Source organism: Ursus maritimus, unplaced genomic scaffold (genome assembly GCF_017311325.1).
Source record: "Ursus maritimus isolate PB19 unplaced genomic scaffold, ASM1731132v1 scaffold_18, whole genome shotgun sequence".
NCBI classification, from domain to species: domain Eukaryota; kingdom Metazoa; phylum Chordata; class Mammalia; order Carnivora; family Ursidae; genus Ursus; species Ursus maritimus.
The window spans coordinates 17,474,977-17,502,656 of NW_024424230.1; the positions used below are offsets into that span (position 1 = coordinate 17,474,977).

The following is a 27,680-nucleotide window of genomic DNA, read 5'->3' on the forward strand; positions in this document are numbered from 1 at the left end:
GACTCATAAGTAGGAGGAGGGTAGAAGGAGACTGATCTCAAGTTGGTTTCAGACCAGCTAGTTTGAGAACAGGGAAGGGAGAGGTCATGTATACAGTTTGGGGCACAGCAGTAACCACTGTCCCACGTTGCCATCTTGACCTACCGTATAGCTTCAGTTTAATTTCACTGTATGTCGTTTAAGGATGAATATTCGTCATGCTACAACTAAATAGGGCCCATGGACTCCTCACAGTTCAGGTGGCTTCACCAGGTCCACACCTAACTCTTGTGGAGGCCAGGACAAGAGTGCCAATGGAGACCCACACATCATATGTGGGATAGCAAGCTAACAAGCTGGGAAGTGTGTTCTCTTCTCCACTACTGGCAACTAGACCTTCATCACGCCCTGAAAGGGTGCACTGTTAAGCTCTTCAGAGTTCCTACAGAAATGTCACGGCCTTGGGAGAGCTGCCCCTGGCCTGCAGGCTTCCCTGCTTCTCTTTTCACTGCTGGTTCTGCCATGCATGGTGAAGAGTCTTGTGCATACACCCGAGTGGACACTCCAGTCTGTGTGTACAAGCTCTGTTCTTGCCCCGCAAATAGCTACCCTTCAGGTCAAGAATCTCGTGCACTGACGGCACAGTCAGCTCTCAGGAGGCTAGATCTAGGAAGGAGGCCTGTGCAGACCCCGGCAGTGAGTATGGGGCTCTGGGGACAGGGAATTCTGGGGTTCTGGGTCCTGGGAGACTGGTCAGGAACATGGGCCGTGGACTCAGGGGTCCGTGAATCCTTGGCTGTGGAGATTGCATACCCCATGGGGAGAGCTGCTCAGAATGGGCCTCTCAAGTAGAGGGCACAGTCCAAGGGCAGGGCTGGGGTTCTCAGCACCAGTGCTTTATGGGAGAAGCCTTATAGGCAGATGAGGTCTGTGCAACTGACAGTGGAAAACTGGCTCGACTGCCACTCCCTAAATCAGTGGCTCTTAGCCTGTCCTGCAAGCTTCTCACCTTTCACAAGAGCAGCACACTGCTGCCAGTAACTTCCAGAAACGTGCAGTGATTCTCATGAGGGATCTTGTCAAAATCTGCTGAGGCAGAGCGAGGAGGTGTGTTTCTAAAAAGGCACCTTGCAGGTCCTGATACACTGTCCTGGGAGCACCACCTCATCCCCGCAGAGGTAAAGATGAGTGCTTTTACCCATGTGCAGAGAAATGCTGGGAAAATCACCTGTGCTGCAGCATCTCTTTAAATTTTAAATCCAGGACTGATGCTCTGAGGACCTCTTCCAAAGTGATTACTTCCCAGCTAGATTTCATGCTCTTACTTTAATTTTGTCACAGTGGTGCATGGCGGCTCAAGGACCTGCCAGCCATGGAGGTGCCAGTCGATGGGAGCCACGGCGGCAGCTACCACAGAAACAGCCCAACGTGCCAGAAGCCCCAAACTGCAAGTTCAACCAGGGAAGAGGTATGACTCTAATTTTAGGTACTAATAAGAATTTCTTTTTCTTGATGCCAACACCTGTGAGTGGATACAAGCTGCCTTAGGAGGAAAGCTGCTGGGGAATGCCAGTGTGTAAGGAGTGGGGTGTGATTTTCTTGGCTTTCTTTCAGTAGCTGGAAAACTACAGCTCTCTCTCTCTGTCTCTCTCTCTCACACACACACACACACACACACCCCTAAGGTTTTAAAATTTTTTTGAAATTTTTTATAGATTTTAAAATTGTTCATTAAAAAAATTTCCCCCGGCTTTATTGAGGTATGATTGACAAGTGAAAACCCCACAGGGCTTATGTTAAAGGACACATAGCTCAGTACAGTCTGCAGATCATGCAGGAATTTAGTTCTGGAATATGTCATGTAACACAAATTATATGTATGCTGGAAATGTATTTATGAACCTAACATAATTACACCTATGAAGTGTATGTCCCGTATAGGGTAAAGAATAATCTGTCAAGAATTTCTGTAGTAAACTCTGCCCATTGTTTTTCACGGTTAACACCGTGAACCTAATTAGAAATGACATAATGTGATTTGAGATTTATTAAAGGAATAAAGTACCAGTTTTGTACTTCATCCCTGCTGTTTGCTGGTGGATGTCAGCAGGCGTGGCGTTGTTGTTGGGTGCCCCCTTCCGTAACAGAAGCCACAGCTGTTCTTAAGTCTTCCTTGGTACAGAGGCAACACGAGACTCTAAAAAGCAGTTATTTAGATGAGTACCAGAACTAGCACGCTTCAACACTAGGGAGTGAGGTGAAAGAAGGAAAGTCTCTGTCAACTATTAACTCCTTGACCTTCCTTCTAGACTAGACGTTCCATGAAAGCAATACAGCTATGAAAATGAATAGTCTTATTTTGTGTTTGTTATTTTTCATTGTGTGATCCTGGGTACATTGGTTGAACACTGAGTAAACTAAGGTTTTGGGGGGACAGAGCCTTAGGGGTGGGGCCCTCATCCCTTTTCAACTCTCTGGCCTCCTAAATGATCGAATCTGGTGAGGAAAGCAGGAAGCAGATGCCGTCTCTGTCCTGGCAGCATGGACACCATTCCCCCTTGCCCCCAGGCCCCTCCTTTCTCACCTCCGCTATGGTACAAAGTGCTTTAAGTACTTAGGGTTTAGGGTGAGTATTTGGTGTAACCTGAAGAACCTGATTCAATGTGGAAGCCAGGGAGAATCATTATTTCACTACTCTATTATCCTAGTAGCAGAGGCCAATGATATAAATAGCCTTAATATTAAAATTATTAAAATTAAATAAAAATCTAAAAAATATGTAAATTCCATTAATTAACTTTATATCATATTTATACGGAAGAAATGGGTTCATTTTAGGAAATATAGACAGGCAAAAAAAAAAAAAGATTAAAAAAATCACTGATTGAGAATCTCATCACCCAGTATTATGTCTCTATGTCCATACCTATTGATATTTATTCAGTGTATATTTACCAAAATGTGACAGTCCTGTGCATAGTATTTTTATAGTTTCTTCTTTTTAAATTTAATAATATATCCACCATGTAAATATAAATATTCACCATTATTTTAATAGCTTGTGTATTTTATTTTTTAATTTTTAATTTTTTAAAGATTTTGTTTATTTATTGAGAGAGCAAGAGAGAGCACAAGTGGAGGGGGTGGTGGGGAGAAGGAGAAGCAGACTTCCCACTGAGCCGAGAGCCTGATGTGGGGCTCAATCCCAGGACCCGGAGATCATGACTTGAGCCAAAGGCAGATGCTTAACCAACTGAACCACCCAGGTGCCCCTCTTTATCTTTATATATCTTTATGCTGACTATATACAGTATAATAGAATTATTCTGTATCTTTATTAATTGATGATCTCAAGTTTACATTATGGACAATTAGTATTTCAAAGGAAAAACCTCATATTTTGAGAGTCCCAGAATAACACAATGGCAAAGTGTTAAAACCTTTTCACGTGAGAAGTTTTAAATACGTTGTGCTATTTATACTTTTACATTCAAACAAAGGGGACTTGACATTCAGAGCTTGGTGTCAGATGGCCTCTGTCTGGAGGGGACGAGAGAGAGACCATGCCTAAAGCTTTGCACTTCACATTCTCGCATAGAGGGTGTCAGCCAAGGACAGCTAATGCGCCATTCGTCATGCACAACACAGTTTGGAATTAAGTGCATGTGTATTTAGGTATTTTCAAATCGTGTGCATCTCTTTCATGTGTAAGATCATCATGGTTTACAAAACGTGGGTTTGCAGGGCAGGGTAACATCCAATTTAAAGCCACTCTTGTTCTGAGCTCAGGTGTTATAGATGGAAAACAGTTCTAAATCTCGTTTGCACATTGATACCCTCTGTGGCTTAGGTAAGTCTCTTAGCTTGGGGTTTCTTAACCAGTAATCTGTTAACTGGCAGCAATCCATGGAAAAATGCGCTTAATTTATTGTGAGTCACAGATTTTGAGGGTGAGAGACAGGATCCCAGAACACTGGTGGTCTAAGTAGAAAGATTAAGGGAGTATTACAATTTCACAATATAACGAATATGGAATTTTCAGGTATCAAGAAAGGAAAACTAAATACCAGCTTGTTAATTCATTGATAGGACTCTTGGTCAGAGGAGGTGGAAAAGTTGTAGGACAATGACCATCGTCCAGAATAGTTGCTTGGTTTAGTAAAAAGGAGAAGTAAACCCCCTTCTTCTAACCCAGTGGTTCTCAGTAGAGGGAGGGGGGTACCCTCCCCTCCCACCCTCCAGACATATTTGGTGATGTCTGGAGGCGTTTTTGGTTGTCACAACTTGGCGGGTGTGTGTGTTTGTGTGCGCTGTTGCCATCTAGCAAATAGAGGCCAGGATGCTACTGAAACCCTACGGCGTACAACACGGCCCTCCACAGCAAAGGATCATCCAGCCCAAAATGCGGTAGTGCCGAGGAAGAGAAACGCTGGTCTAAGACAATGATGTGAAAAGTGAACCAAGTTCATCCTTATAATGGGGTCTAAATGGGAAGATCCCTGACTTCACTGGCATGCAACACTCCCCTTACCCCAAGAATTGGTTATTATTTTGAAAATTTAGGCTGAGAATTCAGATTTCTGCCTCATTCCCCTGTAGTGCATTCGCTCAAGAAAACAGTGTCCACCTGTATACATTTGACACACTCCGCTGCCTCACATTATTGCCAGATGTTAGCGTTTGTTTAAAAATTGCAATTAAAATGTCCTCGTGCTCTCATTGGCTTTAGAACACATTAGGAACAGTCTTCCAAAGAGCCGTCTCAGCAGGATGGGCTCAGTCACTGCAGTAGTTTGAGGTGGTCTGGATGTAGGAGGGTTAGAAAGTGGGACCCCCTCCGCATTTGTAATAATGGTGTTTTAAATAAACCTCAGTCTGGTCATTTCTCAGCTGCTTTATCAAGAATGAATGGAGACTACATCCATCCGTGCAGTGGAATATTATTCAGCCATAAAAAGGAAAGAAGTGCTGATTCATGCTATCACATGGATGAACCTTGAAAATTTTATGCTAAGGGAAAGAAAGCAGACACAAAGGGCCACATATTATGTGATTCTATTTGTACGAATAGGCAGATCCGTAGACCTAGAAAGCAGGTTAGCAGTTGCCAAGAGTAAGCAGGAGGGACAGTGGGGAATGGCTCTAGTGGGGGCGGGGGATATTCTTTCAGGGTAATGAAAATGCTTAGGAATTAGATAGTTGTAATGGTCACATAACTTGGTACATATATTAGAAACCACTGAATTGTAGTTTAAAGTGGCAGATCTTATGGTTTGTAAATTATGTCTAAATTTTTACAAATTCAAAAAAACAAAAGCATGAATGGAAGAAACACCCCTTGTCCGTTAGTGCCCCACCTGCAGACTCGTTCACCACCGTCACAGGGCTACCATTCACGGGAACACGCAGGCCTCCAGTTTTCCAGGCTCTCATCTCTGGGTATGACCTCAGAGTTCCCAGTCTCCAGTCTTGGGCTGCTGGCGGCTACCGAAAGCATGCGGGAGACACTTGGTCCCACTCTGGCTCCATCTTGCGCCCTGAAGGGGTTTAGGAATGGAGAACTCCTCTTGGCCTGGTTCACTCTAGTCTGTGTAGGCTCCATACTCTGGATTTTACAAGTTTAGAGTTTGCATAGTCCTTTTGTTTATTTAACTTCCCCCAAACGGCTTGATTTTCTTTTTGCTTCTTCTGGTTCATTCAGTGCTTGAATCTTTCGCTTGGAACCTATTTGAATAAGTTAGAGCAATTTCTTGCAGGAATCCCCCAAGCAGGGGCTCCCGATGGAAGATGGAGAGGTGAGGGCAAAGTGAGGAGTGTACTTTATTATAATGGGAGGCTCTGAAGAAGGAGCGAAGGCAGGCTCCGGAGAAGCCAGCAGAGTAGCAAGAAGTAATGTGTCAGTAATAATTTAATGTAATAATTAAAGAGAAGGAGCAGATAAAGGAATTAGAGATGGGCTGGTGTTATAACTTGGAAGTTTAAATTTCTGGGAAAGCCCATGGCTTCTCTGTGTATAATAGAACTTCTATGTTTCAGATCATGCTAAATAAGTATGCTGTCTATTTAATTCTCAAAACCAGCTTTTGAGGTGATAGTGGACACTCTGTCTTATTGATGAAGAAACTGACATTTGGAGAGACCAAGTCATTTGTGTATTCGTAAGGCATTCACACGAACAGTTGCTCCAGCCTCAGCACAATTGTAGATTTATACCTTGGCTCTCAGTCCCCAAGGAATGGGATCTTTGTTCAGGACTGGCCGTTTAGTGGAGGAACGTTTCAAGCCCAGAGAAGACCTGCGTCATGCATGGAGCTAGGAGACCGAGGCCAGAGTCAGAGCTGGGACCATGTGCAACCGGAGGCCTCGTGCGTTCGCAGATAGGTAGCCGTGGGATGCCAGTGCACTGCTCTGTAGGTCTGTACCTTTGCTTTGAACAGATTAGATGTGAGTTTGCTAGCTGAACCAAGATTGTACCCTAGAGGAGAAAATAGAAAGTTACAAATCAACCATTGCATTTTTTTTTTCTGTAGGAAGCCGAAAACTGGAATATTAATGCTAAACATGGGAGGCCCTGAAACGCTGGGAGACGTTCACGACTTTCTCCTGAGGCTCTTCTTGGACCGAGACCTCATGACGCTTCCTATTCAAAAGTAAGACATGTCTAAGCACCTGTGCTTCTTCCTAACTTGTGCAGCGCCTCTTGCCGTACACGTACCTCATTCCTTCGGTTCAAAAAATAAATGGTTTTAATGCATATCTGGTAGTGGTTAGAGCAGCATTATTATTTTCGTAGGTATAAAAGGGATTTGATATTGAAAGAATTGCAGGGGAGAGAGAAAGCAATTTGGGGGGGATTCCCCTTGAGCCCTTTCCTCCCCAGAGCTCTGGAAATTGCAATTGTCTTGACACAGCTGATGTCCCTTTAAAGACTGTTACAGGTATATTTGCACTTGGCACTCAGTGGCTGATTAATACTCAGGGAAGCAATGATTAGTATTCATTCATACTGTGAACATGGACTGTGGCTGTCTCTTTCCTTCCATCCTTCCCTCCCTCCTTCCTTCTCTTCTCTTTTAAAATAGATTTTTGTAATGAAAAATTTATACATGCATATGATAACAAATGCAAATAGCAGAAGAATGTTCACAGTAAAAAGCAAGTGTCCCTTTCCTTGGGGCTCCACCCTTCTAGTTACCTACTTGGGAGGTTACAGATGGAACTAGAAAGAGAGAAATCTGTAATTGTACAGATGTCTTTCTGGTTACATTTAGAAATAGTTCTTGCATATGCAAACATATACGTATCTTTATTTATAGATATAGATATATAGGTATACATGCACATATATATCCTCCTTGTCTTTTTCAACACAAATGTGAATGTACTTATATACATTATTTAACACTTGGCTATTTTTTTTTTTTTTGAAACTTAATGTATCTTGGAGATAGTTCCATAACAGATTATATAGATCTGGTTTATTTTTTTTTCCATGACTGTATAGAATTGCATTGTTTGATCATACCTTAGTTTATTTAACCTGTGGCTCATGGTGGGCATTGACGTTGTTTACGTATTACCCTGAACATTCATGTGGTGTGCGTACATCTTTCCTCACATATGCAAATGCATTTATGATTAATTTGCATTTTCTTAAAGTAAGAGGAATATATGCTTCCTATTGCCTCGTGTATCCCAGTTCCTACTAGGAGTAGAACCAGGAAGTGTTAAAACAGTGGCTCGCACGCATCTTGGGTGTGTGTGCCTGAGTGTTTGGTGTCCTGAGCCTTCAGGCTGTGTTGCTAGAATAACACGTGTGGCAGAGGTGGCTACTCTTCAGAGAGTGTTTAGTTTTCTCTCTCTACTCAAGGCCAAAAGAGCTGGCTGTTGTCACTCAAAGCTTCTGTTAACGGCTTTATCTTCTTAGGCTCTTCTTACAATTTTCCTTATCTTTTCTATTGAGTAGTTTCTGAGATTGCTAAGGTGGAGTAAAATCCACTTACCTACCTGTTAAATGATTTAGTAAGCTGGCACCAATCATCGCCAAACGCCGAACCCCCAAAATTCAGGAGCAGTACCGCAGGATTGGAGGCGGGTCTCCCATCAAGATGTGGACCTCCAAGCAAGGAGAAGGCATGGTGAAGCTGCTGGATGAGTTGTCCCCACACACAGGTACCGCGCTTCTTAATCAATATCTCCTTAGGCTTGTTCTTACAAATTAGATCTGAAGTCCCAAACACTTGGATGGTAGATGCAGTTCTGTGTACCCGCAGCCCTTGATCTGTGGGGGTTCCTATATGATGCACGGTCCCTTAACTCCGTTCTCCAGCCATTATCCTTTGTCCTTGGCCGTGTAGCCTGTTACTTCCTTATGTTACAGAGGAAAGAGCTGAAGATTTGGAACATTAGTTTCAAAAGGAAGTTTGAGGTGTGTGTTAAGTTGAGCTAGACTGTAAGGAAGAGGCCACATACCATGAATAAAAGATGTGTATCTCACTGCTCCGGAAAGAAATCTTTGGGAAATGGATCAGGGCTGCTGTTCGTGCCTTTTCTTTCTGTGCGGAAAGCTAATTAGATGAACAGAGCAGAATTAGTTAGCTGTCGCGGCAGCCGTGAGACTGTAAGCAACTTTCAGCAACTGTTCTCAGCTCTCAGCAATACTGGCTAGTGTGAGGAACAAGGAGGATTGCGTGCAGCTGGTAACCGGCTTCTGAGAACCTCAAATGCAGAAGAATAATGTGCAGAACGAAGCACTAACTACACGAATGAATTCTAAGTGCCGTATTTAGCTGCGTTCAATACACATTCAAGATTGCAGGACACACCATCGTTCTTATATATACTAAGACCGGAAACTGCCGGTTAATTTTAAGACGGCATCTGTTGCAGATGTGGCCCAATAGGAGAAATGTTAAACCAAGAAATGTGCATGTAAGGCACATGAAATACATTAATTACAGATGCATTTTGGGGCTTCAGAATGAGAACAGGAGTGTGACACAGTGGGGGGCCTCAAGGACAGCCTCCCCTCCAGGCGGGACCAAAAGCATTCACTCTGCTCTGAGAAAACACCAGTGAGTGTCACTCCAAGCTGCTCTCAGAAGCCACTGGTTCCCATCACATACAGGGACAAAGGCTCTAGCTCAGCTCATCTCACTTGGAAAATTGTTCAGTCACGCTTCTGAGTCTCGGGTGTGCTTCCTGCCTTCGCTGGTGGCCCAAGGGCATTTCTTACACAGTTCAGCCACTCGTACCACGATGTATCTTGAAAACGTTAGGTGAGGGAAACTTGGCTGTGCCCTACTCACACCTACCTGAGAGAAAACAAGCCCTCTAGTCTAACAGTTTATCATGATAAAAGGTTTAGTGTGAATCAGATCTGCAGTTGCTCTGCTGTCTTCAGTGGAAAAAAGAGGTGGCAAGATGCCATTTTTTTTCTGTTGATGTGGTAGTATAGTACCCGTCATCATCAAGGATCCCAGCAGAGCTGTTAGACTCTAAAACGGAATACAGACGGAGAGCATCCTTCCCATCTCCCCTCTGTCCATGGTGAGGCTGCTGGGTTGTCCGGATCAGACAGACATAGCCATGGCCTCAGCCTCCCAAGTTGGCCTGGAAAGAGTCCCATGGAATGAACTAGATTTAAATCACTTACTATCAAACATCTGATTATTTTAATCTGTGGCCATCTAGTACAAAGGTAGTTACATCATCTAGATTCTAGGATTATGCCCGGCTTTGGTAGGGACCAAAGAATAGTAATTTCCACTTCATATTTTCATAGTCAGAATTATAAGTGATTTTTAAAAAATCAGTTATTAAGCATTCCAGCTTATAGAGACTTATATGAAAAAGTAAAGTCTATTATTCTTCATTGTAGCTTTGGGGATAAGTTTAGCGTATCCATGAAGTATCATCAGCTCAGTGGTTTGCCTCTCCAGTCACTAAATCATTACTAATGTGATGGGAAATCATCTTTCTTCCTTTCTCACTCCGTTCACTTGCCCATTTGATCATTTACATACCTGCTTTTTCATGCACGAATCCCCACCCATTCTTCCATCTAGCTAGCCACCAGGTGCTTGTAAGCACTGACATGCTCAGGTACAGTGATAAGGGATAAAGTAGTGAATAAGTCACACCCTTACCTTCATGGAACTGAGTTTCCTGGTTGTTTTCATTGAAGCAGGGAGTAAATTGTCTTAGGGGCTACTTTTCGTTTCTCTGGATCTGAGAAGCTTGTCCAGGGCATGGTCCTGGGAGGGCTTTGGTACTGATGACCCTTTGACCTATCACTGTCCTCTGTGGCCCACACTTGGGACCCTTGGAACAGGCAAGTTAAATTATTGCTCTCTCCTGCACGGTAGATGACCACCTGACGGTTTTGGCCGATCTGTTATGGGGGCATGGTAAAGATGCTCCATAAGGCCCAAGACTGTCCACTCGTTCATTCATCAGTGGCGCCCTGAGTGCCCTGCACTGTTCGATACTGCTTTTCAAAGTCAAGAAATATGGTTTCTACTTACAAGAAGCTTCCAGTCCAGGGAGACCCTGTGATTGCAGCCTAGTCTCCTTAAGGGGCAGAGAGAAAATCTTTTTTTTTTTTTTTTAGATTTTATTTATTTATTCAACAGAGATAGAGACAGCCAGCGAGAGAGGGAACACAAGCAGGGGGAGTGGGAGAGGAAGAAGCAGGCTCATAGCGGAGGAGCCTGATGTGGGGCTCGATCCCATCACGCCGGGATCACGCCCTGAGCCGAAGGCAGATGCTTAACCGCTGTGCCACCCAGGCGCCCCAGAGAGAAAATCTTTTAAGACTTACTGGAGAGATGCTGTACAAAACGGGTAGGAAGGCCAATGATCACACAGAATGCAGATAGAGGAAAAATGAAATAGTCTCAAGGTTTGGAAGCTGCTTTGGGGGAGCTTTGTGCTGACGACCAAGATTATCAGGTGTGGCTCTGTGGCTCTGCCAGGGGCTCAGCCAGATTACCTAGAAAGAGGGTCCTTGTCCTGCTACTTAATGCTTTGCAGAATAGACCTGAGCCAGCCGTGAAGACCCAGGCGCCTCATCCCCTTTGTGTGGCTTTTCCTTCCTGTTTTCTCTGACCCTCCCTTCATTCCTCTCTTTTTCCTTCCTCTTCCCTTCATACTTTCACTCAAAACCATAAAGTATACTTTTAAACTATGTCTAGTTGTTTATTTCTATTGGGAAAAAAGTTCTCTTTAGGCAAAACAGTGTGATGATTACGAACAGATAGAAATGTTTCAAACTCTCATTTTTTAGGGAGGTAGTTTTTGCTTAGTAGCTGGTATAGAAATTTCAGCTTGCCCTGGCTTTGTGTAGAATTGACTATTAAGTTATACGGTCAGTTTAATGTGGGAATATAACTTGGAATTGGTTTCATACAGTTACACTGCAGTACAGGACTTGAGGGAATACAGAAGGAAAATAGGTGAGAAGTGTAATCATTTCACGAAAGTCTAAATCTAAAATACATTAAAAAAAATGGCAGTTTAGTTTTGTAGACTGTGACGGCTCTTGATGAAGCTGTAAATGCATGCTACTCCGTAGAATGAGTCCGTTGTTCTTTACAGGGTGCATGGTGGGGAAGAGCATGGGCTCTCTTCAGATGGAGCTGCCTTCCCCAGTCCTGGCTGTAGGCCTTCAGGCAGATGACTTACCCACTCAGCCTCATCTCGAAAATGGGGGTGATAACAGAACCCCACTCCTACAGTCATTGTGAATATTACATAAGGTAATCACGAAAGGCATCAGCCTGGTGCGTGACATGATAAAAATTCAATAAACGTGAGCCTGTATTATTATTCATCGTTGGCCTAGGGCTCATGATGTGATACAACTCAAAAAGTGTGATGCTATCTATTTCACACCTTTCTCTCGAGTCATGTACAAAGCAGACATTTGAACTGTGGGCTGGAAATTAATGAAGTTTCACTGCTTAAAAATCCAACTCAGAGTTCTTTTTTTTTTCTTTTCCTGGTGACGGGTCACCAAAGACTTGGCGGGGCCGCAGCTCCGAGGGTAGACTAGGCTAGGCCGGCGAGTGGCCTTCGGGAAACATTTATTTCTCCAGGCGAGGCCCAGTCAGAGAGAGCACATTGCCGTTCTCCTGCAGTACGTGTGTGCAGGCCAGGCCCTCTTTATAGAACAGTCTTATCTGTTCCTTCCAGAGTATTTTACCCTCCCTCACTTCAAAGCAAGGTCACTACCCTGCCTTTATCTGCAGGGGCCGCCACTCCACCTCTGGGTTCTGCAATATTTGAGGAACTCCCAGGCCCCAGGAGCTTAGGCTGCAACTTTTCAAGGGTGGAAAGAGAATGCCAGAAGCTGGTTGGCCTGCAGCATTGGAGCATCTTACCCTAGCAATCTAGTAATAGGATTGTCTCAGAATAGATTAGAAGGCAGATTCCATGGCAGCCTCAGCTTAGGTCCCCCAGAGCTCCTCAGACGGGGACTTGGTAGTGGGATAGTTGGCAGTTTTCGGTTGAACCACGTAATCTTCGGTCCGTCAGTCATTTGGACTTTGCTTACAGCATCAGGCATGCTGGTGTATTTTAACTGCGGTTCATCATTTGACATAAGAGAACGTAAAATTGGTGGCCTAGAAGGGACAGACTGCAAAATGATTCCCCTTACACCCTTACCTTCCTCTTTTGTGGTCCCCAGCCAGAGACCGTCAGAGCAGCCCATCCTTCCCACGCACACACACGCTTCTCCTTTCCATCATCTGTTCCTGTCCTTGGGAACATGTACTGATTGCCCGTTCCCTGTGTCCCGTCACTGAGGAACCGTTTATACAGATACACGAACAGTGAACACGTTACCTTTTCCTTCACTTTAGCCTAAACAATTCTTGTGGCTCTTTCATGTCCCATACTTAGTGGCAGCCCCTGCTCACGCTCGGACAGTAGCATCATCTTGGTTCTGTTACGACTTAACATTTATGTTGCGTATTCCCAGTGTGATCCCTGAGTGGGAGCTTTGTCCTATGAAATAACAGGAACTTTCAGTTTTATGATTTTCTAAATGTCTAAGAAATTGTGTGGTGGTGGGTGCTTTTAAGATCCAGGACAAGAAGATGGGGAAGGACAAAGGAGGGGCAGGAGACGGGGTTTGTAAGGAATACACAGGGAAGGAAGGCAGGGGCGTATACCGACTTGGGCTGTTACTTCAAATCCGAATTGGTGCCTCCAATTTAAGCTTTGTTGTTGCGTTTCCTTCATCTTTTACATGAGGAGAATCATTTCAATCATTTGTAATCCGTGAACGGTTGTTGAGTATCCCAGAGCTTACCTCGGTGACCTGGGGCCTGAGGAAGCAGGAGGGAACCGGGGCCGGTGGAAGCGGGCTTCAGGGCCGGGAAGGGGCACGGGCTTGGGAGGGACAAGACCCACATTCAATTTCAGCTCCACCCTCTGCTAGGTGTGACTTTGGGCAGGTTTATTAACCTTGGAGGGTTTCAGTTTCTTAATCTGAAAAATGGGGTTTAAATGAAAGAAAAAATACAAGCAAAGTGTCCACCACGGTATCTGGTATATCAGAAGAGGTTACATTTCAAGAAAAAGTGTTATTTCTTTCCTTCCTTCTGTTGAGTCTCTCTTATCTCAGTCAAGAGCAGAGAATAAAGAACAGAAGTTTGACTTTTAAAAACTACTGTGCTCGGTGGAGGTGTGTGTGTTCTGGGGGGGAGGTTGATCCCAGAAAACAGGGGTTAAAAGTCCGTGCACTAGTGAAGACTGGGTAAGATCCGAGGAATATTCTAAACTTACCCACATTATCAGCCTCATAGGAAATTAGGTTAACTGTTCTTCGTTCTGGGCTTTGCATGATGTTTGGCGACTCTGAGGAATCTATATAAAGATTAATACTTTCTCCTTTCCACACATGCTTCCTAATAGCCCCTCACAAATACTATATTGGATTCCGGTACGTCCATCCTTTAACAGAAGAAGCAATTGAAGAGATGGAGAGAGACGGGATCGAAAGGGCTATTGCCTTCACGCAGTATCCACAGTACAGCTGCTCCACGACAGGTGAGGCTTCCCCTTGACAGTGGGCGGGTGGGGATGCGGGGCCCTAGCAGCCATCCCCGGGGAACCTGCGTGTGGAAGGAAAGGATAAATCATTTTCCATTTGAATGGCAAATCCAGCCTGTCCACTTTAAACACGAGAGTTCAGGTCAGTCCATTTAAAATCTCATGGTTCATCTGTCCCTTGAGTTATGGGCCAGTCGGCTGAGAATTACAAATGGTGGGTGGAAGGCGGTCGGCACTGGTGCTCGGCGCTTTAATGCAGTTGGGTCATGGATCAGTGACGAACGTTAAGCCACTTCTTATGTTTGTGTAATAAACCCTATTTTTATGGCAACCCTAATATTCTCAGTAACGTAGTGAAGGTGATAGCTGTTTCCATTTTGAAAGCAGAGGTACCGAGGTAGCACAAGAAATATTAGTATGCTTTTTTGTTCTGCTTTATTTATGGGTTGGTTTACTGGTTAAACCAAAGCCCAGCTTGACGTTCCCTTTGTCAACTTCTCTCAGTGTTCTAGATTTTGGAAAATATTACTGTGTGCTGTTTCCTGTATATTTAACTGGAGCAGGAAAATCATCGTGTTTGCCCTTCTGTGTAACGTTGGTAATAGGTAAAGCTTCTGCTGTTGCCTACAAACACATCTGTTTGCATTCTGCTTCAAGGATCGGGCTCAGCACATTTTGACTCCCAAATTGCTTTTGGATTTCAGTGCATATTGTTTCTGTAATTATAAAGAGAGACAAAAGGCTGCTAGAGGAGATGTTCAAAGCCTGTTGGTGCCTTAAACGTTTGTTCAGAGCTCCTGTGAAAATACCTGAGTTCTCAGACACCCTCAAGAGTTTGAGTTGTGACTTCTTTTGGGAATGTACCTCTGCAACTCAAAACGTCTGCTGATATGTTGTCGGAGAAGGAATCAGATTTTCTAAATTTCTAAGCAGACCTTTGCCTTCCTTTAAAAAATATATGTCAAATGTAGGGGTGCCTGGGTGGCTCAGTCGCTTGAGCATCTGACTCTTGATTTCAGCTCAGGTCATGATCTCAGGGTCGTGAGATCGAGCCCTGGGTCAGGCTCCACGTTCAGTGTGGAGTCGGCTTGTTCCTCTCCTCCCTCTGCTTCTCCCCCTGCTTGTGCTCTCTCTCTCTTGCTCGCTCTTGCTTGCTCTCTTTCAAATAAATAAATAAAATCTTAAAAATATATATACCTTCATTGTAGATATCTGCTGTCAGCATTAGACAAGTTAAGAAGGTGGTTATTTGTGGGACAGAGCATTGACTGGGTTTCATCTCACCGCTGTCTCAGGTGTTAGTGTCTGTGTGGGCTTTCCCTGGTCCGGCTCACGTGAAAGGGCAGGTCCATCTTCGCTCAGAGATGCGAAAGCCTTCGGAAAGCACATCCATTCTTTGAGGCCATGAGAGTGTTGTTTACCTGTTGTATTGTTTAGACACAGGTTGTTGGGGCAGAGCCAGTATATCCTATGTATCAATCACATGCAATTGTTCTAGTTCTATTTTCCCCTTCATTACTACCTCGAGTAGTTCGTCACATGTTTCTGAGTCACCCAGAAGAACTCATGTGGCTTCCAGAATCCTTTTGTGGCTTCAGAAGTCCTGAAGATGATATTCGTCTGTACAGTGTGGCTTGCCCTATGAATATGCTGGTGACTGTGATTTCTGGAGAGATTGTTTTCGAACCCACTGTAGACTCAATTTGGATTTATCCGTCTCATTGTATTCCAGAATGGAACTCATTTCTCTTTTAAAAATTAAGTTTTAGGCTAAGTGTACATTTGATTTAACTATGGGCTGTATCCCGGCTCGTATTTTAATCTGGAGATATAACAGGTTAACAGTCCTCATCCTTACAGAAACCAGCGCACTGGTGTGGGAAGCTGGGAAAGGTTTTGGAACATTTGCCCTATGTTAAGATTGAGGAAGAGGCTCCGTGTTAGGATTGGTTGCATAGGATTAGTCTTGGCCTGCGTGCCAGCTCCCCTCGGCCAGGAAAAAGTTGCATTGGGTTGGCACCGTCTGCCTTCCTTCAGTCTGAATTTTCGTGATTTTGACCTCTTGGTTAAAAATACGAGTTTTGTTAGATTACTTGTAAGGACTTGCTACCCATTTAACTTCTTCTGGGGAATGATGATAATCTTGAAGAAGCAGATAAAAATAGAGAATGCTCATACAAATCTAAATAAGCTAGTCTTATCAACAAGTCATTTAAAAAATAGCTTTAAAGATTTTATTGTAAGGTAGAAAGTATGCATCTCATAGTAATAAATAAAAATATCCCACGCACTCAGGGTACAAAATTGCATATATGCTAAAATTACAACTTTGTGAAACAAAACAGCTCTACAGGAAAATAATAGGAAAGAACTCTGTTAGAGTAACACGATGGCTGTATTAGCATGCTGGATCATGGCCAGTGTCTTTTTTCCTTTCTGCCCCACCCCCTACATTTTCTGCTGAGGTGGATTACCTTCATAATGGGGGGAAAAATTAACATGCTTCCAGTTGTTAGACTTCATTCCTGCAAACAGCAGCGGCTTATGTTTCATAAATCCTCTACCATCGTGTTTCTCCCTAGAAATGGCCTCACTAGTCTTTGAAAGGCCATTGCAGTTAATTGCGTCTTAGTGATCTTCATTTGCAGGGTAGTTAAATCTATCTGCATTTTAGAGTGTTGAAATGATTGTAATTAGACCAATTCAGTATAGAAGCAGTTACCTATTTCGAACTTGCTGCCTTTACTGGTCTGTTTTTCATTTGCATTATCATCCACACGCGTCTACTAAGTGGTCCCCTGTATTTTTCAGGCAGCAGCTTAAATGCCATTTACAGATACTATAACCAAGTGGGAAAGAAGCCTGGGATGAAGTGGAGCACCATTGACAGGTGGCCCACACACCCCCTCCTCATTCAGGTAAGCCAGCCACTGCCCGCAGCCCCCGTCGGCCCAGCTTCTGGGGTGGGTCAGGTTCTTGTCCCTGCCTGGTTTGTGGTGTCCTTCTGAGCCTTACCGTTCTCTTGCTTAAATTGTGTGCTGGGATTAAAAAAAAAAAGTATTAGAGACTCGACATGTTATGACAAGAGAAAATAAATTTAAAGATTAAAGGTTAGAATCTTTCCTTTCTTCGGATTAACAGTTAGTTACAAACTAGAGCAGAATTATGTTTTGAGTTTCATGTTTCCCAATAATGAGGACATGGAAGATTAAACAGTATTTCCATTAATTTACGTTTATATACTGAATGACCGACAGATCCTGTATTTTCTAAATCCTTTAAAATGACAAAAGGTTTTAAAATTTTTCAATGTACTAAGTCTACTTGTTCTGACATGAAAATAGATTTAACATTTCAGTTGAGAAAGTCATATTAGAAGAAATTTCAGATTTCTCCCATACAATTATATTTATAGTATTTTCATGGACAGATGCTTAGTTTTTGGAGAATCAGTTAAAACTACAATTCAAAAGCCAATAGCTTTGAATTGGTTTTACTGTATACTTTTTTGCCATTTGTACATGAGGGTAATATTGGTAATTGCCCTAAAATGTACAGACATAGTTTTGTTCTGTCAGAGGAGGTTTCTGCCTTTGAGTTAGTTTAGGTAGGAGACATATGAAGTGATTTAGGTTTCATCCAGTTTATGTTTCACTCCGTGGACATTCTCTGGCAAAATACCCGTTTAACAGCTTTTTTAAAAGCCTGGAGTCACTTAAAATCTAACACCACTAGGTGGGGCCAGACATTGGTAAAAGCAGGCCTGCTCTTAGAGCCCGTGTTCTGTAGGCACAGAGGTGATGTCAAGGGTTAACACTTAGGTGGAAAAACAGTTTTAAGTAAAAGTGAAAAGGAGGTGCTTTCCCTTAGGGATGTGTGTCGTTCTGCTCTGAGGGCCCCCCACCCCTTCGCTGTATTGCTGGGTCCAGTTAGCACCGCGGAAGCCCCAGTGTGCCCCTGCTGGTTTGCTCTGGGTGGCCTGTGACTGAGAGCCAGGGGTTTGAGGTCAGCACTGACATGTGGTAGCAGAGAACGGAGGGATCTGCACAGCATCTGCCTGCCCTGATCCACTGAGTAATTAGATTTGTATTAAAATTCAGCCCTTTGAAAAGAGGGGAAGCAGAAAGATGGAAAGGTCTCTTAACTGAGGAAGTCTCCGTTCACAAAATGAAAGGGAATTTTAGAGGCATTTATCTGCCCTTCTAGCTGGTGTGATTGAAGGCTCTGAGAGCCGCCTGCCTCTTTCATTCCGCAGAGGGCTCGCACATCGAGGATACCGCCGATGGATTGTAGATGGTCTAAGTAGCCTTCTCCTTGCCCGTGGCTCCGCAGTGTGGACAACGGCTTAGCGTCTGTTGTAAGCCGGAACAAATTGTGTTTCTGCACGCACTTTTGTGAGGGAAGAAAAGGAAAAATACTAACATTTTTTAGGAACAAAAGTTTATAGATAGGCTTTATTTATATCATGGAGCTGACATGAGGAGATTGATATCTAGCAGAAATTTTAAAAAAACAAGTCAAACCGTAATTGGAAACTAAAAATACAGTTAAAAACTAACACTGAAACTATCGTCTTGCTCTACGTTTCTACTTGTTATAGGTAGTAATTACTCGAAATTGTCATTTCCCTACTGTCATCCCTACTGTCATTTCATTGCTGTGTCGCTAGCTGCCGGGGTAATTGGAGTAAACGTGAGTTCAGGCTCCCATGTAAGCTTCACTGTGGGTCTCCTGACCCAGGCTGCTGTCTGTCCAAACAGTCCTTCCTGCACATCCTTCGTTTCCAAGCACTACAAAGACAGCCAGAAAATAATGGTTTTGTTTATATCTAATCTAACCACATTTACTCTATAGATAAATTATACATTTTGAAAAGGAAACTCTCTAGGTACCAGCTTGTACCTTAGTACATTTATTCACCCAATTTTGAGGGTGTGGAAAGATTAATAATATCTCAGTGCTAATTGATTAGGGAATTATTTGCTCTTCTTATAGTATCAACCCCTGAAGTATCAAAATACCAACAAGCGCAGATGTGCGTGGTTCCGATAAATCATCCTTTATGATTTTTTTAAAAACCTTTCTATTTGGAAATAAGTTTAAACATGCAGAAAAGTTACAAGACTAAGAATAGTATAGGAATTCGACTCTTTGCTTTGATTCACATATTATTAGCATTTCTTCCACTCTGTCATTTGCACGCTGTGTGTGTGTGTATACATTTTTCTTCTGAACCTTCCGAGAGTAACTTATATCTGTGAAGCCACCCTTGACACCTAAGTAGCAGGGATCTTCTCCTCCATAACCATGATATAATATTCAACTTCAGTAAATTTAACATCGAGACTTAAATTCATCTAATCTACATTCATATTCCAGTTCTGTCAATTGACCCATTAATGTTCTTTGTAGCATTTGCTTTCTGAGTTAAGTGACGAAGAATGATTAAAGTGGAAGATGAAAGAAAGCCTCTTCACATCGGGTATTTCAGCACCTATTGATGTAGATCGGAAGGAGCCAACTAGACGGAGGGAATTAACTGGTCTGGTGGACAGAGCTTTGGAGGCGGAGGCGGGGCCTGCCTGGCAGCCCAGGTCCCGCAGATGTGACTGAATGGCCCCCACATCGGCCGCCTCTTACCCCCTCTGTGAATTTAATGAGAGCTGTACAACCTCTCATCTGTTGTTATGAAGGTTGTTACGAAGACTGACTCAGGGAGGATACTGGGCTCAGAAGAAGGTCGTAAAAATAGAATAGTATTTTCTTATTCCTCTACTATTTGTGTCTAATGTATTTTAATGTGATAGGCCTGAAAGCCAAACTGAGGAAGATTTAGAAAGAGCCTGTAAGCTGTTTTCCTGCTAACCGAGCAAATGAGAGGTCTTAAAACAACTTCTCCTTCCCATCTGTGTCTTCTTTCCATCTGGAAGTGTGCCCTGTTCCTCCCGAGGGGAAGCAGATCCAGAGCATTCATTCTCAGTGAGCCATTAGCGAGCTTTAGAAGTTTCCCATCAAATTCCCTAGGCCCCTGAAACCGTTATGAGCCATTTTCATGATGAACCAAAGCAAGAGGAGACTGTACTGTTTGCAATTTTTTAAAAAAGAGAGTTCCAGTTTTTAAGGGTTGCCAGGAGATTTTTGTCGTAGCTCTCATTTTAAACATATTTTCTCTTCCTTCTATTTCTTTCTTCTCACCTCCTTCTCAACCTTCTTTCTTGCTGTTCCCACAGTGCTTTGCAGACCACATAGTGAAAGAACTGGACCGTTTTCCACTTGAGAAGAGAAATGAGGTGGTCATTCTGTTTTCTGCTCACTCACTGCCAATGTCTGTAAGTAAGAGCATTTTATTGGATGACCTAGCGGTAGAGGATTTCTGAATGTGCCAGTGGGACCCAGCTTCTAGAACATCCTGAGCCTGGTGCAAGGACAAGTTCTAACGTCTCAGATTTACCTAGGTGCTCATTTAACTAGACGCATTTCTTGAAACCTAATAATAATTAATTCAAATTATAATATTGTGAATAAATATTGTCTTAATAAATTCCTTTGAAATGATCACTGGAGGGTATATTCATGAACAGGAGTTTTCAGTACATGGGGCAGGTAAAGGAAGGCTGTTTTTGCCTGCCCTGTTGAGGGAGCTCACCTGATGTTTCGGTCAGTGTGCAGCACTGAGGGCCTCCAGTCACACTGAGCCATCTCCCGTCCCATTCTTTTGTCAAGACTGAATAGGGGCTGTTTGAATTCCAGGAAATGATTACAGTTTTTAATCTGCCAGGACTAGAGCCCACATTTTAGCAAGTGAATACGGAGTGTATCAGGTTGTGATCTGGTTGCTCCTGTGTTTTTCACGTTACACTGGGTGTTCGCTAAAACACTACCTCCGAGCCCTAGCTCGTTGCACATTTGTGAACGAAAATGATGGAGCTAGTGTGCTGGGTGGTACAGAGATGTGCATGGAATGAGCAGCCCGTTGCATCAGCTCAGAACTATCATTGTGCCCAAAACAGTGCTTTCGAAGCCAGAGACAAGGCGAGTTAGTCTTCGGAGGTGTCATTAAGGGTTTAACTCCAGAGCTAATGGAGTTAACCAGAGCGGCAGGGGCCACTCTTCTAATCTGTCTTTACTGCCACCTGGTGGTCACTGGGGTCGAGCCCTTAACAGCTTTTCCACTCTGTCTCCACCCAGCAGGTGCCGGGTCAGCTGTAGGTGGCTTGGGAGAGAAATTTGTCTTCTGGAAGCCTGCCTATTTTATTTTAACCAGTTCACATTCTCTCTTCTGGTATCATGCAAATCCTCTTCACATGTCCATCCCGCTGCCCGCCGGCATCCTTTTCATAACCGTCCTAGGTGTGATGAGGCCATGTGTGAAGAGCTCGAAGGGAAGCTCTTGAACCGGGAGAGGAGGAAACACACTTTTCCACATGATCGATTCCGTTATGAGCCAGGTGCTGCCTGCTCTTCCCTCCCCATCCGCTGCACTTCCTTCTCTCTCCCTCAGGGACCGAGCATGCTGCTGCCAGCTTTCTTTGCGGCCCAGGATCCCGTGTGGGACTGAGGAAGGCCATGGGGCCATGAGGAAGGGGCAGGGAAGACAAGGGATAGTCTAAGGCAGAAGACTGTTCTAGGGGACTTTTCTTTTCCTCTGCACTTGCTTCTAAGGACTTTTTCCTCCTCAGTGACTTTTTAAAGACTTATTATTTGGAAGTAATTACTTGGAAGTAATTTTAGACTTTAGGCAAAGTTGCAAAAATAGTACAGAGGGTTCATATATAAATATATACATACACACACACACACACACACACACACACACACACCCTTCCTGTAACTTCTCCTCATGCTGACCTCTCCATAACCACAGCACAGTGACCCGAACCAGGAAGCCAACAGTGGTGCAGTGCTGTGAGCCAAAGGCCGGGCTTGATCAGATTTCTCCACTTCTTCCACAATTGTCCTGTTTTGTTCTGGGATCCAGTCCAGCATCCCATGTCGCCTTTTGTTGTCACGGCTCCTCAGTATCCCCCAGTCTGTGACAGTCCTCATGCTTTCCCTGTCTTTCATGACCTTGATATTTTTGAAGAATGATTTAGTGGAATGGCAGTTATTTTGTAGCACGCTCCTCCATTTGGATCTGTCTGGTATTTTCCCATGATTCGATTGAGGTTCTGCAGTACTGGGAAGAACACCCCAGGGTGATCTCTCCTTCTCAGCGCATGGCATGGGGGTACCTGATGACAACAAGTCCTGCCGCTGGTGATGTGATCCTTGGCCATTTGTCTAAGGGGGTATCTGCTGGATTTGTACGTTGTAAGGTTACCATTTCTCTCCTCGTAATTTAAAGTATCTTAGGTGAGATGTTTTGAGACTACGCAAATGTCTTCTTGTTCCTCGACTTTTGCCCGCTAATTTTAGCATCTTTTGGTAGATCTTGCCTGTAGTAATTATTTCTGTGTTGTTCTAATGGTGACTTTCTATTTCCCTCACTCATTCTATATTTAGGTTTCTAATGGCTTTTTAACTAACTTTTAGTAATATCATAAAATAGTTTATCAGTATTTTATTTCAACAATATTTATTGAGCACTGTTCTATCCACTGTATTCTAAGCACTGTCATAGGATACAGGAATGAACAAAATAGACAGAAATCTTTGCCCCCAGAGAGCGGGGGGCGGGGGGGACAGATAATAAACATAGTACAGAAGAAAGTAGTATGGTATGTTAGGAGGAAATAAGTGGTATGGGAAGCAATCAAGCCATGTAAGGGGTTAGGGAATCCGTACACAGCTGAACCCATGTGCTGCTTCTCCTCTCTGTCTTTCTCCAGCAGCACTTGCCCCTGTGTTGAGCTGGCCCCATGGGTTCAGTAGGTCCCTACGCCATCCATACAACATTCTCAACTCCTGCCTTCCCTACTTCAGATGGGGGAACGGAGAGACCCATCCACCCTCGTTGGATGTTGTCAATTTCCCATGAGTAACACGGATGTAGAATTTGACATATTCCTAGGTACTTAGAGATATGTGAGTACGGTGTTCTCCTTCGGCCCATGAGGACATAGATCCAGGGAAGGTCTGGCGATTGAGCTCAGATTGCATCATCAGTAGTGCAGAAGACAGGAGGGGAGACTCCGGTCACCGGCTCACAGCACCTCACCGCACAGCCTGAGGCTCTTAGAACCCTTCACAGTGTTGGTGACTGACCACCCGCGTGTCTCTGCCGCAGGTGGTCAACAGAGGGGACCCCTATCCTCAGGAGGTGGGCGCCACTGTGCAGAGAGTCATGGATAAGCTGGGTTACTCCAACCCGTACCGACTGGTTTGGCAGTCTAAGGTAGGTGGTTTCCACACGTTTGCGGGCAGTAAGCCATTCTGAGGACGACTATTTTAGGACTTGTTATAAAATGATTCGATTTGGCTCTTTCTATAACCCGGTGGCTCACCATGAGCAGAAGGAACTCTGCAAGCAGGTGAAATGGAGGGGAAATCAAGTGACTAGTTGAATTTCATTGATTTAATGTATTATTTTTAGTTTTAATGGCAGAAATGGTAATTTATTTATATTATGCTAACTTCGAGGATTCAAGTTTAATATAGAAATACCAAAACCCACTAATACAAATATAAAGCATGGCTCTCAGTCGTACTGGAAGGGGTGTGTGTGTGTCGAGGGCAGTGGGCTGTGATCTGCCACAGACACAGGGGAAGTGGGTCCCTGTGTGCCTTCCATCCTCCTTTCTCACAGGTTGGTCCAATGCCCTGGCTGGGCCCTCAAACAGATGAGACTATCAAAGGGCTTTGTGAGAGGGGGAGGAAGAACATTCTTTTGGTTCCAATAGCGTTTACCAGCGATCACATTGAAACACTATATGAACTGGACATCGAGTACTCTCAAGTTCTAGCTAACGAGGTAAGTGTGGTTATTAATCCCATTCACAAATTGTGATTTGTTTTGACAGGAAACTTTCTCTGCAATGACATAATTCTGTCACTCAAAAATATAGTTCAGTGGTTAGCAGAGGGGAGTTGGGTGAGGGGTGGGTGAAGGAGTGGGGGAATTCAGAGTACGACCTGTCTTGATGAGCACTGAGTAACATGCAGAATTGTTGAATCACGATATTGTGTATCTGAAACTAATATAGCACAATGTGTTAACTATACTGGAATTAAGAAAAGGTTTTGTTGCATTGTTCGGTACATCTGTTTTTGCATGTATCGTGGCCTCGTTATTCTGAATAATACTTAATCTGAGTTAATCTGAACACATCCGGGTAATTCTACGTCAGCCATGGGGAGGGTTCGCAGGCATCACTGCGAGCAACATCATTTTGTCTAGTTTGAGTTTCTGTACTACCCGGAAGTAATAAAACTACATTTACTTAAGAAAAAGCAATCGTTCTTCTCACGAATTTGGAGGAAAAGAATTGTGGTGTCGTCATTCCTTTTCTTGGCCTGATGGTGCCCTTTACTTGGGGCTTTTACACTGTTTCTTGGTGGATTTTGAGGCATAGAAGAGTCATTGTCATTTAGGAGAAGACCGTGGAATGAACAGTGAAGCGGTGTGTGTTGTAATTCCCTTGACCTCTTTCATACACTCACTTAATTAGCTCTTTGCAGTGGGGTTGTGATCAATCTGATTATTGAAATAACAAATACCATCCTCAGTGTCTTGTAATGTAAGATGGATGTGAATTATCATTCACGGTGGAGAAAAACTTACTGTTCACCCATCTCACGGCTTCAGAGGGCCGGCCCAAAACCTGAATCCAATTTATAGCAGTGTTTCTGTGGGAATTGTGGAAGCTCTGGGACACACAAAACCCTTCCCCCTCTCATCTTCTGCCAGAACTCCTGATCCTGGTCCTCCCCATGCGTGATTGATGGAGGCCTGGCCTCATAGGATTCTTCACCCTTTGGGGTGGAGTGGCAGGTGCAGGGCAGGGTGAGAGTGGGTTGGGAACAGCTTTAGCCAGCACCCAACCCCACAGGTGTTTGTTTACACGTGCTAGTCATCAATCAAATGTTGGGGAAGTTAGAGGGTGTGTAAATTACTTGTCAGTAGTTCTGATACAGAATTTATGGCGAAGTTGTAGTTGGCTAAAGTGAGGTTGCAGGGTTGTCTGTGGATTTCCTGTGATGGTGTCTTCCATATCCCACCCTGACCTTGGCTAATTGTGAGCTTGCTAAAAAGACTTATGTGCAAATATAGTTCATTCCAGTGTGTTTGGAAAGTAAGTTTTTGTTCGTATTGAATGATAAGTCACGTCACGTTCACTAATAACACTAAACCGAGGTTGTTCCTCAGTAATCAAAAGGAGCATTAGTGACTAATAAATTAGTCCATAGAGAGAATAAAGAAAACCATCTAGTTATGGTTTATTTCATTGTTTTAATGGAAGAATATACTATGTTTAAAACGACTTTCTTTAAAAAGTAGTTTGAATTTTTTCCTAAGATGAAATTATTGTTTTTTGATAATACAAATAATAAAGAGCTCAGACAATTCAGAGAAGTATCGCATAGAGAGTAGAGCTCACTCAGAATCTTACCCCTGAGAGGGGCGCCTGGGTGGCTCGGTTGGTCGAGTGTCTGACTCTTAATTTCGGCTCAGGGTCGTGAGGTGGACCCTTGCATCTGGCTCTGCGCTGAGCATGGAGCCTGCTTCGGATTCTCCCTCTCCCCCTCTGCCGGCTCCCTCTCTCTGTCTTAAAAAAAAAAAAAGAATCTTACCCCAAGAGGTAAGTTAATATTTTGATAAAATTAAATCCCCTTTTTTCTCTAAATGTGTGTATACTTAGGAAAAATGGTATGCTCCTACCTGTTTATGAATAAAATACCATTTTTTGCATGGTATTTTATTCATAACTGTTTTGCAACCTTTTTTTCCCTTAAAAATATATTATGGACCTAAATCAATAAATGTAATGAGATCTATATAATTATTTTAAACGAATACTTGATCAGTATATATTTAAGATGTTTCCAACTTTTTACTTTCCTAAACTGCTCAGTAATAAACATCATTTTCTTTTCCTTTTCCCAGTTATTTTCTTAGGAAAGATTCCTAGAAATGGAATTTAAACATTGGTAGCTATTTCATTGGCTTGCCCTACAGAGTTGTGTCCTTGACTCTCCCATCCAGAGTGTTCAAGAACACTGCCAGCATGGTTGTCCTGCTGTTACTGACTTCCATGTGGAGTCTTAGAATAGAGTCTCTTTTTTCCTTTTTTCTTTTTTTAAAGATTTATTTATTTGAGAGAGAGTGCGTGGGAGCGTGCGTGCGTGCGGGGGGGGGGGGCAGCAGAAGAGGGAGAGAGAGACTCTCAAGAAAACTCCCTGTTGAATGCAGAGCTTGATATGGGGCTTGATCTCACGACCCTGAGATCATGACCTGAGCCAAAATCAAGAGTCGACGCTTAGCCAACTGAGTCACCCGAACACCCCGAATAGTTTCTTTTTCGGTTGAGAACTACGTGTTTGCTGAATCTCTCACCGTTTTTCCTATGCCGGTTAGAGTTCACTTAAAAGACAAAGCAACTGAAAAGCCATCGGCTTTTTGGAAAGGGAAAGAGAAGATCTTGACCACCTGAGTGAACAATAATTAGATGTTTCTTAATTATTTGGGGGATAATCAACTGAGTATTTGGGGGGAGGGAAGCAAGGATGATAGTAAAACAGTCCTCAGGTTTTATTTTGGGTTTTTCTATGTAAGAATATATTTAAAAACCGCACTCTGCATTGGATCCAATCTAGGTTCGATATACATTAAATTAATCTACCTCTTTTGGCATTTGGAATCAAAACAGGCATGAAGATTTATTTAATTAAAGCAACATTCTCCTTCGGTAGAGTCTGTAAAAGTGTGCATTAGAAAGGTAGAATAAAAAAGAATAGTAAGCAGATTTGGATTACTTGAGAATTCTGTCAAATACAGTCTCAAAAATGGTTTGGAAACTAAACACCTACGGGGAAGGCAATAGGGTGGGGGAAGGAATAGAAATTGAGAGCAGTTTTATGATAACAGAGGTGAAAATCTACATCTGTCTCTGGGCCCGGGATTGTTTTCATTTCTGAGCCGTCTGGGAACACTTTGGAAGTCAGACTTTAAGTTGTGCGTGTATCTAAGTCAATTTATTTATTTTATTTATTTATTTATTTATTTATTTATTTATTTATTTATGTAGTGGTTTCTTTTAAACAACAACAACAACAACAAAAAAAACGGAAAATAAAATGTGTATGTGTTTTTCCTTCTTTTTCTCATTTGATTCAGTGTGGAGTTGAAAACATCAGAAGAGCAGAGTCTCTTAATGGAAATCCATTGTTCTCCAAGGTATCTATAGTGTTACAACCATTTTAGTAGAACATATCGGAGAGAAATCCTCTGAGAAACTCTTACAGAATATTGGTTTTCTCACATATTAGAACATTTTGAGTTCCAATTAATTACAAAAGTAAAATCGAATTCCTTATACTCTTGTTCCTTTTTCCTTTAGATAGCCCCAATTTTCTTATTTCTACCCACCTATAACTATGTCGCATTTAAGACCTGCCTTCCAGAGGCAGGGTTTAGCAGGTGGGGTAAGAGGATGTCCTCTAAAATCTCTATTTTAACTTTTCTCTAAATCGAGGATCCTTAG

General features: G+C 43.1%; 1 protein-coding gene across 2 annotated transcripts in view; it reads left to right on the forward strand.

Annotated features, from left to right (window-relative positions):
* Positions 1-27,680, forward strand: part of FECH (ferrochelatase) — a 33,850-nt gene that overhangs the window by 3,303 nt on the left and 2,867 nt on the right. The window contains exons 2-10 of one of the 2 annotated variants that reach the window (XM_008705278.2): positions 1,321-1,447; positions 6,510-6,629; positions 8,003-8,151; positions 13,903-14,037; positions 16,852-16,958; positions 20,271-20,369; positions 23,267-23,374; positions 23,786-23,950; positions 27,314-27,373. In XM_008705278.2, the coding sequence (XP_008703500.2) occupies positions 1,321-1,447; positions 6,510-6,629; positions 8,003-8,151; positions 13,903-14,037; positions 16,852-16,958; positions 20,271-20,369; positions 23,267-23,374; positions 23,786-23,950; positions 27,314-27,373 (1,070 nt within the window). The remainder of the gene's footprint in view (positions 1-1,320; positions 1,448-6,509; positions 6,630-8,002; positions 8,152-13,902; positions 14,038-16,851; positions 16,959-20,270; positions 20,370-23,266; positions 23,375-23,785; positions 23,951-27,313; positions 27,374-27,680) is intronic. The other variant, XM_040632479.1, reaches the window with a different exon arrangement.